We start from the raw sequence: 15,569 nt of genomic DNA on the forward strand, positions 1-15,569 counted from the left end.
ATGCAGCCCCCCCCAAAAAAATTATAGATGTTCACTATGCAAATTTTAAACTACAAAAAGTAGTGATATCAAAAATAGGAAACTCACAGAATACCAGCAGCTAGAGTTACCATTAACGCTTTGTTGTATGTACCTCTGTCTTTTTTCTGTGCAAACCCGTGTGTTTAAAGAAGACACATGGATAGACAGACAGCTAGGTTCCTTAATGTGGCATCACGTTGTACATACCGCTCTGTGACCTCCCTTCCTATAGCACCAAACTTCTAGAACATGACTTCTACAGACTACACGCTATACCATTGCATGCACGTTCCTTCATCTATTTAAATTCGATCCCCTTTTTGCCCTTTAGAGAACCAATGTCACTTTTTCATCATGAAGGAAATAGGCATTTCCAGAGTTACCGGTGGTCTCTTGGGATGGGACTTGCAGCTTAGCCTTTCCTTCCTGCCATTCTCAGGGACTCTGCTGCTCTTTTCTCCTAGGAACTCCCCAGGTTTCCGGCGGGAAGCCTCTTGGCGCCCTGGAGTCCTTGGGGCCACCCAGCCAGCTCCCGCCTGCCGGCACCTCCGCCGCCCACATGAGCCTGCTTGAGATGAAGAGGAGTGTGGCCGAACTCAGGCTGCAGCTCCAGCAGATGCGGCAGCTCCAGGTACAGACCACGTTCCCTGTGGATGGTGTCCGCTGACTTAATTGCCCCGCAGTCAGCTTCCTCCTCCTCCCACCCGCCTCCTTCCGCATCCCTGGCCCCATGGCAGCTTCTCGGGGTTCTTTCCAGCATCCTTTCTAGGGATAACTGAGGACCAGGATGCAGGCGCCGTTCCGCAGTGGTCTCCTCTCCCACACCCATAATCTTGGTCTAGAGCCTTCCACTGCAGTGGTAGTCTGCAGCCACTTCTTTAAGCTGTGTGTGCTTTTACACAGGAAAAGAACATTAAGCCTCTGTTTTCTGGGGGAGCGCTGAAAGCAGAGGAGCCCGTGGGGCATTCTAACAGCCAGTTATGACTTCCTGCTTCACAGTGTTCGGCTCTTTGCTCTTCCCCACTGAGCACGTGCAAAGGTGCTGCGGGCAGCTCAGGTTGTTTGCAAGGAGCTATGATGTACTTAGAAATAGGAGTTCGGACCGGAGGGTGAATTCATAAGGAAAAGGAGCCATCGTGGATGACTTGAGGAAAACACCTGCATTTTATCTGGATAGTGTGTGTGCGCCACAGTATTTTCCTTGCTCATTCGCATTGTTAGGAATATATGAACTACACAGGAATCAAAGGGCAGGGAAAAATGACCCTTCGTGTCACGAGTCTTGGTGAACAAACCCCATAAATATGACGAGGCAGGGTGGTGAGGAACTGGGAAGGGTGTATCCTTATGAGATCATCTGTCTGTCCACGGATCAGTCTCACACCTCTCTGCCCTTGGTGGCAGGTTGATGAATGTGGATGTAGTGCTGGCTTAGTCTATACCCAGGCATCCTCCTGGACTTCGAGAAGCTCACAGTCCAAACGTTAGTAAAAGGCACACGTAGCCAGGGGCAGCCACACAGCTGTGGTGCCCTCAGTGGGGTGCAGGCTCCTGCGCTGGTGAGTCCAGGAAGGAAAGGGCTTCAGAGCACAGCTGCTCTCTCCCTTCAGCTCGCCGATGCATGAGTCCTGCATTTTCCACAGCTTGATTAAAGCTTAGAAGATGATTTCCCCTTGCCCTCTACCTACTGGAGAACAAACACAAGGGGAAGGTAGCTTGAGAGCCTGCCTTGCGGTCCCGTCACCGGCCAGGCTGCTCATGCTCAGGTCTCCAAAGGCTACTCTCCCTCTCAGGCAACGTCCCAGCCTCCTGGACAGCCCATGCAAATCCGCTTAAATCCTCTTCTGAATCGCGTCACCGGGTGAGTTCCCCATCCTTTACGTTTGCTTCTCCTTGCTTTGTGATTTTAAAGACACTTTGCAGTGAAATGAAGTGTACAGGTTGGGCTGAGGGTGTGTGCAGGGTGCCAAAATCCAGTGCCCACAGTGTCTGGCGGTAACTTAAGTGAGTGGACGAGGGACAGTGACAAGTTGGCCCCTCTAAAGGACAGTCGCCACTCAGCTCCAGGCAGCTCTTGACCTGGTAGAGAATGAGTGTCCATTGTTTCTAGATGTTTCAGTGTTTCAAGAGAATCTGGAGGGTTTATAGGAAATACCTGTACTCGTTCTAAAAATGTTGGAAGGTAATTTAAAAATCAATTATTTCGTACTCTGCAGGCCAGATGACACATGTGCAGGCCAGAGAGGGTCTGTGGGCTCCCAGGTTCTTACCTGGGGGTTACGGAGGTTAAGGCCCCATCTTGAGCTGCATCTGCCTTTTAGTGCCACCTGCTGGTCATTTGGAAATTGTGCACTCCTAGTTGGACCCTCACAAGAAAAAAATTCCTAAATGCGTCGTGTGTATGGTAGTTCCTACTGCTTTCAAAAGTGAGCATTTGCTGGTTTGGGGCAGAGGTGGAATTGCCCTGAAGTGTGGCGAATTTGATACCTAGGCCGTGATGCGTGAAGCTGCGGTATCACCCTGCTGGTGGCCGGCAGTGTTTGGTCCTCTGGCCCGGAGGGAGGGGTCTCACACAACTTGCCACTCCTTGTAACCCATGAACTGGGGAGGCTCAGTTGCAAAATCACAGCTTCTCAAACAAAGGGGTTCTATAGTCAAGTCCGGGACACTATCTTAACCACGCAGTTTTCTTTATTGCCCCAGAGCTGCTCAGCTTTCCTGGCTTTCTGGGTAAAGGACACAGAGCAGGTGTGCTCTTGAGCTGAGACGTTGGTACAGTTCTAAAGCACAGGCACGTGGGGAAAGAGAAGCACTTTGTTTCCTAACCTGGATGCTCTTATTTCTACCTCGGTCTTGGCATCCTCCATGCCCCCATCAGCTTTAAGGGGAGTCTATCTGAGACAAAGGCAGTTTAGAATAATTAAGCTATCTCAGCACCAGTCCCCCCTCAGCACATGTATTATACACCAAAAGTAAAGCTCAACCCCCCAAAATGATTATAAGCCCAATAATGGAGCTATGATGAGAGAGCTCCGAAACTCCAGAACAGTCTCAAAAGAACAAAAATTGAATTAGAAATTCAAATGTTCTTTGAACTGTGTTATAAAATAGTGAAAACGAATGAAATCTGTTTGTGCTTGGCAGCCGGCTCCAGTAATTAGATAATTAAATCAATGGGAAAATCCCAGACCGTCAAGCATAGTCTATTTGAGTGTTTCATTTGCAGAACTGATGGATTATTCTCCACAGCAGAAATCTGATGCAGGCACTGTGGGGCGTGTAGATTCAAATAGGGCAAAAACAATGTTGAGGGAGGTGAAGGAGCCTGAGGAAATGATCACAGAAAACATGAAAACTTCGCTCCCGTCTTTCTGCTCACTAGTCTCGTGTGAATTACCAGTCTCAGAGAACGGGGTTTTTTTTGTTTTTGTTTTTTTTTTTTGGCTGTGTTGGGTCTTCGTTTCTGTGTGAGGGCTTTCTCCAGTTGCAGTGAGCGGGGGCCACTCTTCATCGCGGTGCGCGGGCCTGTCACTGCTGTGGCCTCTCCCGTTGTGGAGCACAGGCTCCGGATGCGCAGGCTCAGTAGTTGTGGCTCATGGGCCTAGTTGCTCCGCGGCATGTGGGATCTTCCCAGACCAGGGCTTGAACCCGTGTCCCCTGCATTGGCAGGCACGTTCTTAACCACTGCGCCACCAGGGAAGCGCCAGAGAACGGTTCTTAATCCTGGCTACCCATTAGAACCACCTGAGTCCTTTCACAAAAATATTGATACCCAAACACCCCTGCCAGAGTCTGAGTTCATTGGTATGGGTCAAAGGCCAAGCACTGGTGGTTCTAGAACGTTCCAGGGTGAGAACTACTGCTCTCAGATATTATGAACTCTCAGTCCATTGAGATGCCTTTTGGAAATTGAGGTCTCAGCCAGCTTTCACAAGGGGTGAAGCAGAAACACCCTGTAAGCATGAAAAACACACCCAGTGACTTCAAAGCCCTGATTCTAATCAATGCGCCTCATTCCCAGTGGCTAATCAGACATGTTCTCTGCTTAGTCATAAATGATAAGAGCTATATGGAACTTTTATATTGTGATGGTCCCACTCCCAGGTAAAAGCTGCACCTGCAGTTAGCTGGCAACAATGGAAAAAGAGGCAGGGGAAGGTCTGGCACCTCATAAATGTGCCCTGCAAAAGATGATTGTCTTTGTCTATTGCCTTTTCTGGTATGATTTAGAAAAAAAACAAAAAAAGTGATGAGCTACATCTTCTTTCCAAAATGCCACAATACTTGGGTTTTACTAAGGTCATCCAGTATCCACAGGAGTGGCTGCAGTTCTGCTCCTCTTTGTGGGCTTGAGGGGAGAGAGAAATTTCTGGAAGAGCGCGTTCAAGTTCCTTTGGCGGGGGCGCAGATGAGACTTGGCCTCCTTCTCCAGTTCCCACAATTTTTTTCTTTGTCCCTTATCTCTTCCTTGTGCTTCCCGATAAACTAAAAATTAGATTCTGAACTTAGTGTTCCATTTTTAAGACTACTGAGAATTTACTGTGTGTTCCCAAGAGAGGGAAGAGGTAAAACATCAACATAAAAAAGAAACATAGCAGGACACAGAGCCATTGTATTTGAGATGATATAATTCAGCCCAGTTATCTTAAGGTGTCTTTTTAGAAGATAGTGCCTCATAAAAATGTGCCAGACTCTCATTTATCTTCTGACATTCAAACTAACGGTCATGGGAACGTGTGTCCCTGAGAAAAGCACTCGAGAGGTTGGCCCATGCTGAGCAGGCCTATTTCTCCCCACCAGGCAGAAATAATAAATGGAGCTAGCAATCGCCATACAATGTATCAAGCCCTAGACAGACCTGCACACAGGGGCTGTCTAAGATGGGGCAACATCTCCCAGATAACATGTGCTTGTGACAAGGCATCCTACATCTGGTTCCCTACAGCCTGGGGAGCTAACCTGGGTGGTCAGGAGTCATTCTGGGGTCTGGCTATTAGGAAGCTTCCTGATCTGTTGTACAGCCACTGTTTACTGTCACTGCTGGACAGCAAATCAGTTCAAATAAACTACACTGTTGGCAAGACTGCTGGTCTTCCATTTCACCTGAGAAATCATGAGTATGTGAGGTCCATGTCCATTTTGAGGTGGGTGGAATTAGGTTTAGGCAGTTTCCTAGCTTCTCAGTGAAGCTGATATGGATAACTTATTTGGTCCACTTAAATGTTTAAGAGCGAAGAGCGTTACTTCTGTCTGAGTATTTTTTTTTTTTTTTTTTTTTTTTTTTTTTTTTTGCTGTACGCGGGCCTCTCACTGCTGTGGCCTCTCCCGTTGCGGAGCACAGGCTCCGGACACACAGGCTCCGCGGCCATGGCTCACGGGCCCAGCCGCTCCGCGGCATGTGGGATCTTCCGGGATCGGGGCACGAACCCGTGTCCCCTGCATCGGCAGGCGGACTCTCAACCACTGCGCCACCAGGGAAGCCCCTGTCTGAGTATTTTTATAGAAACGTCCAGGCACAGAATACACTGAAGTTTCCAGAGATGAAGGGACAACTACCACTGAACTTGCCTTCCTACTCGTGACAACTAGGACACTGAAACGTAGATAAATGGGTGACACAACTCTGTTCAGACGTTGGACAACCGACAACACAGGAGTGTGATCCTTAGGAGGACGGAAGGAAAGGAGGTGAAACCTATAACTTCCTCAGCTCTCTGTCTGGGGACATTTTGTAGACTGTGACGCAGAGAGGGATAACCCAAACAGAGCACTGACCATCCAGCTGGGTTGAGGGTAAAGAGCTGAAGCAGCTAGAAGTTGTGGAGCAAAGTACCAGATAAAGGGAAGGTCTGTGGAGAAGGAATTACGTAAATCTGTGGATCTGTTGTCTGCTAGTCATCCAAGCCTGTGTATTGTGAAAGGCCACTAAGCCAGACACAGAGTGGGAGGCTGTACGCCAGAAATTTCCCAGAGCTCACACAGGGAGATGTTTATGTCTTAACCAGCAGGCACAAAGAGGTTTTATTAATCACCTGGGGCATTTGGTAGCAATCAGAGAAAGGCCATGCTTCAGTCTTTTTTTTTTTTGCGTTACTCGGGCCTCTCACTGTTGTGGCCTCTCCCGTTGCGGAGCGCAGGCTCAGCGGCCATGGCTCACGGGCCCAGCTGCTCCACAGCATGTGGGATCTTCCCAGACCGGGGCACGAACCCGTGTCCCCTGCATCGGCAGGCGGACTCTCAACCACTGCGCCACCAGGGAAGCCCATGCTTCAGTCTTGAGACTAAACTAGCCCTAGAGTAAAGGCTGCCCTAGATTCACCCTGACAAAGCTGAAACACAAGCTTCTAAAGAACAAAAATGGTCCACAAGGAACTAAACTGTCTGCCAAAGGAAGACTAACATCCATAAAGGAAAACAACAAAATCCAGAACTTCCATGTCCAGCATTCAGTCAAAAGTTACTTGACAGGTGATGATGCTGAGAAATGTGACCCATAAGCTTAAGAAAAATCAGTCAGTGGAAACCAATCAGAAATGACAGGGATAATGAGGTCATCAGCAAGGACTTTAAAACAGCTATGATAATTATTCTCAAGGATTCAAAGAAAAACATGAACACAATGAGACCAAAAAAATGGAAGATATTTTAAAACTCTAAGTAAAACTTTCAAGAGCTGAAAAACACAATATCTCAACAGACTTAATAGAAGATTAGTCACTGCTGAAACGAAATACCAGTCAGCTTGAAAAGATAGCAATGGAAATGTCCAAACTGAAGGATAGAGAAGAAAAAGTCTGAAGAAAATGAACTGAAACTTAATGGTTCTTGGGACAATATTAAGTGGTCAAGGGGGAAGAGAAAATTACTAGAAGAAACAATGGCTGAAATTTTTCCAAATTTGATGAAAGCTGTAAATCTACAGACCAAAAAACTTAATAAGCTCCTAAAAGGATAAGCACAAATGTAACCACACCAAAAGCAAAAGCAAATTGCTAAAAACCAAGAATAAAGAGAGAAATCTTAAAAGCAGCCAGGGGGAGGTGGAGGACACATTACATACAGGGAAACATAAATAAGAACACCGACTTCTCAGAGACAAAAGTTAAGTCAAAAAACAATGGAATCACATCTTTAAAGCACTGAAAGTAAAAAACTCCTTCAGAAAAGAGAGGACACTTCCCAACTCATTTTACGAAGGCAGAATTACACTAAGAGCAAAACCAGTCAAAGATATTATAAGAAAAGAAAACCACAGACCAATATGCCTCATGAAAATATATGTAACAAATCCTTAACAAAATATGAGCAATTGAATCCAGCAATATATAAAAAGGATAATACATTATCCTGGATTTTATCCCAGGAGTCCAAGATTGTTTTAATATGAAAAAAAATGAGTCAATGTATTTGACCTTTTAGCAGAATAAAGAAGACAATCATATCATTTCAGTAAGTGCAGGAAAAAACGTGACAAAATTCAATACCGATGATAAAAGCACTCAGCGCTCTTGGAGTAGAAGGAAACTTTCTTAACCTGATAAAGGATGTCTGAAAATCCTACAGAAAACGTTATAGTTAGTGGTGAAACACTATCACATTCTCCATAAAATCGGGACCAATGCCAAAGAAGCCTCCTCTCACTTCTGTTTAACTCTGTACTGAATATCCTAGCAAGTGCAGTAGGGCTGGAAAAGGGGAAAAAAGGCACGTGGATGGGAAAGTTATAACTATAATGGGCATTACTCGCAAATCACAATCATGATTGTGTAATATCAAATCAAAAAAGATGCTTCCAGGGGCTTCCCTGGTGGCGCAGTGGTTAAGAATCCGCCTGCCAATGCAGGGGACACGGGTTCGAGCCCTGGTCCGGGAAGATCCCACGTGCCGCGGAGTAACTAAGCCCGTGCGCCCCAACTACTGAGCCTGCGCTCTAGAGCCTACGAGCCACAACTACTGAGCCCATGTGCCACAACTACTGAAGCCCACGTGCCTAGAGCCCCTGCCCCACAATGAGAAGCCACCACAATGAGAAGCCCACACTGCACAGCAATGAAGAGTAGCCCCTGCTCGCCGCAACTAGAGAAAGCCCACGTGCAGCAACGAAGACCCAACGCAGCCAAAAATAAATTTTAGAAAAAGACGCTTCCAGAAATAAGTGAATATAAACAAGATCACCAGAATCAAGTCAATATGTAAAAACATTAAAATGTTAGTGCATGCAACGTACTAAATCCATACAATAGAATGCCACTCAGCATGAAAAATAATGAACTACTAAAACTCTCAACAGCATGGCTGGATCTCAAAAACAATATCCTGAAGGAAAGAAGCCAGACACAAAAAATTTCATAGTGCACAATTCCATTTGTATGACATTCTAGAACAGGAAAAACTAATCTAGAGGGATAAAACGCATATCGGTGGTTTCCTTGAGCTGGGGGTTAGGAGATTGCATGCAGAGTGTCATGAAGGAATTTTCTAGGGTGAGAACAAATGTTGTCTCCCTTTTTAGTGATGCTTCCATCAGTGTATACATTTGTCAAAACTCATTGACCTGTGCACTTAAAATGGGTATATTTTCTAGTTTGTAAACTATACCTTAAATAGATTTTTTTCAAGTTAATTGGAATTTAGAATCCCTGCTAAGCAAAACTAAATGTCATGTTTTAAAGTGCTGGTGACTAGTTTATTCGAAGCATCTAGTGAGAGATGTAGGCACACTTCCTGCCTTCAGCACTGCTTTTTACACATGCTGGAAGTCCTAGAGACAGTGATAAGGACTCTAGGCAGGGAGGGCAGGGGACAGTGGAAAGAGCACCTGTGTACGTCTTTATTCCTTCATGATTAACTCATTGTTGCCCATGTGCCAGCCAGTGTGCTATGGGAATTCCCTGTTTAGTCTCTCTCTAGCTGGCTCCAGGAAGCCCCTCTTTCTGGGAAGGAAGATCATACAGCCTGGAACTCGAGGCAAGCTTCTCCTTGCCTCCGCTTTGAGTGGAATAATTTGAGTGTGATCTGACCCTGTTACCCGTTGAATAATTTGAATATTACATGCAGTTGTGTTCTTCTGATATGGCTGTAGGCATCTCAGAAACGTTATACATATGATCCACAGTTGATTGAACCTGCGATGCAGAACCATGACTGTGGAGGGTGGGCTATAAAGTTATACCCGGATTGTTGATTGCGTGGAGGGTAGGCACCCCACCCCTGCGTTGTTCAAGGGTCAACTATATTGTCATTCATACCTCAAATATGTGTTGGGTACCTGCTGTGTGCCAGAAACTGCTTGTGGCTGGGAATAAAGCAGACATTGCTATGTAGCACTACTGTGTCTAGCAGATGGCGATTGGAAAATTACTGGGTTGAATTTGAAAGACCCAGTTCTCAGGCTGATTCTGACCCCCTGCAACTGCTGAGTGACTCTTAACAAGTCTCCTAACTTCTCAGGGCCTCACTTCTCCCATCTTTCAAATTTCAATTTTAAGAATTCGAAATATTCTAGCAATAATTTCTGGCTTCACAGCCACTGTCAATATCCACTGCTGATTGGACCATAACTTCATTGGAGCTTGTCTGTGAGACCTGGGCAGGAGGGTTCGGTGCAGAGGGCCGTGCCACACAGCGCATGGCACAGTGACGTCATCTGTCCACTCCTGAGCCCTTTTCTTAGACCACAGTGCTCACCCTTGGTGGCACATCAGAATCATCTAAGAGGTTTAAAAAATTCTTGGTGCCAAGGCTGCATCTCAGACCAGTCAGAATCTTTCAGGGACGGACCTTGGCGTCATTCATTTTTGGACACATTTAATTGTCTTCTTATTTGTGTCTTATGTATCCATTACCATTCACCCTCAACCCCCAAAGGAAATAGGTCTGTGGGATCTGACACAAGGCATTGAACTTGAGCGTACCATTTTGATAACAGCTGATGTTACTGTGTGTATTTAACAACTGCAGTCAGAGCAAGTCAGAGCAAGTCAGGGCATCAGCAACTGAGCTCAAGGCATAGCTGAGCCCATGGGTCACCCCACATTTCTACCATCCGGGAAAGAATTTTGGATACACATTGTCTGTTATTACCAACATTATTGCTTAACTCAGTTCACGCATTCAACAAATATTTATTGAATGCCTGCCATGTGCCAGGCACTTGTGTCCTGGAGACTCTGTGGAGAGAAATTAACCAGGTAGAGGGAGTAGCACATGCAAAGTCCCTGTGGCAGAAAGGAGGGTGGGCAATCAGAAGAAATGAAAGGATGGCCCTGTGGCTAGAGCAGAGAGAGCACCAGCTGCACACAGTGCAAGGAGGCTGGCGATGTGGGAAAGTGCCAGCCTGCCCCACACCTTGTGGGCAGAGCTGTAGCTGCAGAGAGCGTGGGGGGACGTCACCATCTGTGCATCGTCTCCAAACGTGTTGCCTTTCAGCAATAGATTGACTGTTTTTAAAACCTTAATAAAAAGATATTATTAGCAAGAACAGTGTGAGACCACGATCATGAGTCATACAGAGGAGGTAACCCAAGGGCAGCACATTTTAATTTGGTTCCCTCCCAGACAGACCAGCAGGTCCCGCCCCCAGGGTGATGCCCCCTGATAACAACAGGTCATCTGCACCGAGAGCTCGGTTTGTGCCAGGCATGACTGCAAGCACTTTATTGCCTCTCGAAGCTCCATTACCAGTCTGTGAGATATGAACTATTCCTATCCCTTTTTTTGTTTTGGAGAGACACAGGGAGGTTAATACAGTAAGTCCCCTACATACGAACACATTTCGTTCCAAGAGTGCGTTCATAAGTCCAATTTGTTTGTAAGTCCAAGAAAGTTAGCCTAGGTACCCAACTAACACAATCGGCTATATAATACTGTACTGTAATAGGTTTATAATACATTTCACACAAATAATACATAAAAAACACACAAAAAATAAAGAAAACATTTTTAATCTTACCGTACAGTACCTTGAAAAGTACAGTAGTCCAGTACAACAGTTGGCATACAGGGGCACGTCCGCATCTTTGAAAGTTCACAACTTGAAGATTTGTGTGTAGGGGACTTACTGTAACATAATAGCACTAATTTCTACTAAGTGGGAAAACTCGGAAATGAACCCAGGCGGTCTCTCTCTGGATGGCCAGTTGATTGTGGTGCCATGTTGATGTTCGAACATGATGGTGGTTTTGCTTGAGTGGTTCACGTTGAAACGTTTTATTTTTATTCAGAGAAAATGGAAGCCATGATGAGGTTTCAAGCGGGTGGTAAGTAACATGGTCAGATGGTATTTCTGCTCTGTTTGCACAGATGATGGACAGTTGACAGAGGCATCATTATTCCTATGAGGTGATACACAGTGCACGATACCAGAAAACGAAGAAAACAATAACAGCTAATTGAAATTTCAGGGGGACTTTAGATAATATAATAGGTATAATATAATTACTGGTTTTGAGGCTGATTGAATGAACTCACTTGATGTATGTGCTGTCAGAAAATTGTCCTGCCCCAGGAAAGCACTTAACGCCTTGTTGGAAATGGGACTCAAGTGTTTGGCTAGATTGTTGTGAAGCCTGGATTCAAACTCACACATCCTGTAGTCTGGGGTGAGAAACAAGAGTACTCTGGAAACTACATGGAAAATTATATGGAAATTGTGGGCTTATGTATGCAAGCAAGCTACGTATAATCCAGGGAAATTAGTTAATTGCCAAGAGCCTTGGGCTCGTCTGGAAATTATCATTGCCACCGTCAACATCAAGTTCTGTGTTTTGGGAGTTTTTTATTTTATTTTTTTATTGAAGTATAGTTGATTTACAGTGTTGTGCCCATCTCTGCTGTACAGCGAAGCGACTCAGTAACCCACACACACACACATTCTTTTTTTACTATATTCTTTTCCATTATTGGTTTACCACAGGATATTGAATATAGTTCCCTGTGCTATACAGAAGGACCTTGTTGTTTATCCATCCTGTGTATAATATTGAATAGTTTGCATCTACTAATCCCACACTCCCAGTCCTTCCCTCTGCCACATCCTCAAGTACTGTGTTTTGATGGTCTGTGATTACAGGGCATTTGGTCCATGGACCCATTAACAAGAGGGACACAGATTCTCTTCTAACTGATACGCTGAAATAGTCCACACTCCAATCAACTTTCGTTGCGTATCTTTCTGTACCAAACAGTATCTCATTTAATTTTCAGAATAGCCCTGGCAAAGGAAGTGTGAATCCCCATCCTTAGAGATAAGGAATGTGCCCAAAGTCTCACAGTGCATCTGGGAGAGGGTTTAGGGTTTGATCCAAAGTCAGCTTGGCTCTGGAGCTGGTACTCTTGGCTCTCCCTAGGAAAACATGTCAGTGAGACTTTACACCCATTGCCAGGATGCACTACCAGCATATAGAAAGGACCGTATTTTTTTTTTGCAGACAGGGACTTGGAAGTCTGGCTGTCAGTTGGCTGCTAAAACTCGGACATTGGCTGAAGCCGCAATATGATGTACGGTCTGTGCTCCCTTCCCTCTCTCACTGAAATACAGAGAGATTCAGCTGTGGGGCTGTTTATCCAAACCCACGCCTGGAGCCTGTCAGGCAGCTCGGGCACCCGTGTCAGCCCTCAGAGCCGACGGAGGCTGGTGTCTTTTGTCCAACAGCTACAGAACCAGGAGCTGCTGAGGGCGATGATGAGGAAGGCTGAGCAGGAAATCGGCAGCAAAGTGATTGAAACGTTGAAGAGACTGGAGGACCCTGTGCAGCGACAGCGGGTCCTGGTGGAACAGGAGAGGCAGAAATACCTGCACGAAGAGGAAAAGGTCGTCCGGAAGTTGTGGTGAGTGTGGTCCCTTGTTGCGCGCTTAGCTGTTCAACCTGGAAGGCAAGCCTGTCTTTGCCAAGGAGGAGGCCCTTCCTAGACGGTGTTCTCAGCCTCTTTCTTTATTGAGCACCTACTGTGTACAGTTAGAGTTCTGCTGGTTCTGGGTATCCATGGACACTTAGCTAGTGCCCCTCCATCCAGGCCCAGGAAATTCAACAATCCTTGGGAGTCTGAGCTAGTCTCTGTGAAGCCGGAGCATCACACTGTTCTATAGGGCTTGGCAATGCCTAAAATTAAAAGGGGCCAGTGGCACAATCCAATGATAAATGGGAAGTCTGCATTTAATCTCAATAAATTAAAACCAATAGCCAAAATAACACAGCACCAAAATCATCCCCCTATTATTCAACGGTAGTTAAAATCACAAAAGAAGAATTTAAATGTGTAAAGTATGTCTGATCCAGAATGAAAGATGCTTCCTTGAATGTTACCCATCTTCTGTGAGGTTCTTATTGAAAGCATCTATCAAGTCCCACTACTGAAATGAGCAGAGTTTTATTACGCCCCAGTCACTGGGGCAGGCCCATCTTTTATGTTAATGTATGTTTTGTTATGCGATGAAGATTTATCATAGAACAATTTCACCGTTTAGTATACTGAATAATCATTTGCGTGGGTTCTTCTAGTGTTGGGTTTTTTTGAGTTTCATAAAGGCTTTTTTTTTTTTTTTTTTTTTTTTGCGGTATGCGGGCCTCTCACTGTTGTGGCCTCCCCCGTTGCGGAGCACAGGCTCCGGACGCGCAGGCTCAGCGGCCATGGCTCACGGGCCCAGCCGCTCCGCGGCATATGGGATCCTCCCAGACCGGGGCACGAACCCGTATCCCCTGCATCGGCAGGCGGACTCTCAACCACTTGCGCCACCAGGGAGGCCCTCATAAAGGCTTTTTTAAAAATTATTTTTTAAATGTTTTATACAATTTTTAAAGGTTATACTCCATTTATAGTTATTACAAAATATTAGCTTTATTCCCCATGTTGTGCAATACATCCTTGTACCCTGTCTTTCACCCACTAGTTTGTACCTCCCACTCCCCAACCCTCACATTCCCCCCTCCCCACCTCACTGGTAACCACTAGTTTGTTCTCTGTATCTGTGAGTCTGTTTCTTTTCTGTTATATCCACTAGTTCGTTGTATTTTTTAGATTCCACATATAAGTGATATGACTTGTTTCACTTAGCATAATGCCCTCCAAGTCCATCCATGTTGCTGCAAATGGCAAAATTTCATTCTTTTTATGGCTGAGTAGTATTCCATTATATATAGGTAATTCTGTTGTTTCTTGGAAAGCTTAAACCTCCCAAAATGGGACTGTAAGGGAGCAGCTTCCAAATTCTTTTCATGACCAGAATCACCAGAAGCCTCCAACATGATGGAGAGTACTGTGCTCTATCCGCTATTTGATATTTGAGCTGTAGCTTATGTCACCTCAGATGCCAACCCAATGTGCCTGATTAAAATTAGAATACCCCTCTCAGTCTAGAGGAAGGAATCAGTTTGAGTTATTATTTTCCTGAAGAAGAAAATTTGACGACTGTGCATCATCTCAAGAGTAGCCTCTAAATTTTTATTTAGTTCATGCCTTTATAGACAGACAGTTAATCACCCACCATGAGGTAAAAAGGCTATTATTTGTCTGAAACATTTCTGTGACGGCCCGATTGTCTACAACTACATCTCAAGGTTCTTGTTGAAAAGTTCTTTTAAAAAAACATAGCCTAGGGCTTCCCTGGTGGCACAGTGGTTGAGAGTCCACCTGCCGATGCAGGGGACACGGGTTCGTGCCCCGGTCCGGGAGGACCCCACATGCCGCGGAGCAGCTGGGCCCGTGAGCCATGGCCGCTGAGCCTGCGCGTCCAAAGCCTGTGCTCCTCAACGGGAGAGGCCACGGCAGTGAGAGGCCCGTGTACTGCCAAAAAAAAAAATTATTGCCTTTTAATATTTTTATGGAATTGCCTATTTTTCCTTCCAGCTTGAGATGTAATTGTCATACATCACTGTAAGAGTTTAAGTACAGCGTAATGATTTGACTTACACACATCTTGAAACTATGGCCACCGTTAGTTTAGTGAACATCCATCATCTCATAAACATACAAAATTAAATAGAAAAAAATTTTTTTTCCTTCTGATAAGAATTCAGGATTTCCTCTTAACAGCTTTCATATATAACCTACAGCAGTGCTAATTACATTTATCGTGTTGTACATTACACCCCCGAGTACTTATTTATCTTATAACTGGAAGTTTGTACTTTTCTCAACCTGCTGCCTATCCGAGGACACTCAAGGCCCTGGTAGTGGACTAGATGTTCGCTTACTGCCACCTAGTGGTTCTTCGAATCAAAGCTCTTTTCCTGTTTCTTTAAGAGGGGTTTTTCTATTGTTGGATTTACAGGCAAACTGCAAGGATGCACCCCATCTAGGGTGGGGTTATTAATGGCCCGAGGCGACAGGATGTTATTATTGGTGTGTTTGTCTGAAGTAGGAGACCTTAATTTAGTTCTGTTGGAACTGGCAGTACCCTAAGAGGTGTGTGTAACTGTGTGCGCACACACCCCAGAAATCAGATCTGTGATAATTTCTTCTCTTTGTAGCCTGGAGAGGACACTCAATCCTTATTGACAGGACAATTGGTATGAACCAGAGGTTCTCGGTCAGGGGCAATTTCGTTCCCC

At 45.3% G+C, this 15,569-nt stretch overlaps 1 protein-coding gene across 14 annotated transcripts in view; it reads left to right on the forward strand.

Annotated features, from left to right (window-relative positions):
- KIAA1217 (KIAA1217 ortholog) overlaps nt 1-15,569 on the forward strand; it is a 330,492-nt gene that overhangs the window by 283,602 nt on the left and 31,321 nt on the right. For all 14 annotated transcript variants that reach the window (XM_060097722.1, XM_060097721.1, XM_060097709.1 and 11 more), the window contains 2 exons: nt 486-652; nt 12,674-12,849. In XM_060097722.1, coding sequence (XP_059953705.1) covers nt 486-652; nt 12,674-12,849 — 343 coding nt within the window. The remainder of the gene's footprint in view (nt 1-485; nt 653-12,673; nt 12,850-15,569) is intronic.

Source organism: Mesoplodon densirostris, chromosome 4, assembly GCF_025265405.1.
Source record: "Mesoplodon densirostris isolate mMesDen1 chromosome 4, mMesDen1 primary haplotype, whole genome shotgun sequence".
Classification (NCBI taxonomy): Eukaryota; Metazoa; Chordata; class Mammalia; order Artiodactyla; family Ziphiidae; genus Mesoplodon; species Mesoplodon densirostris.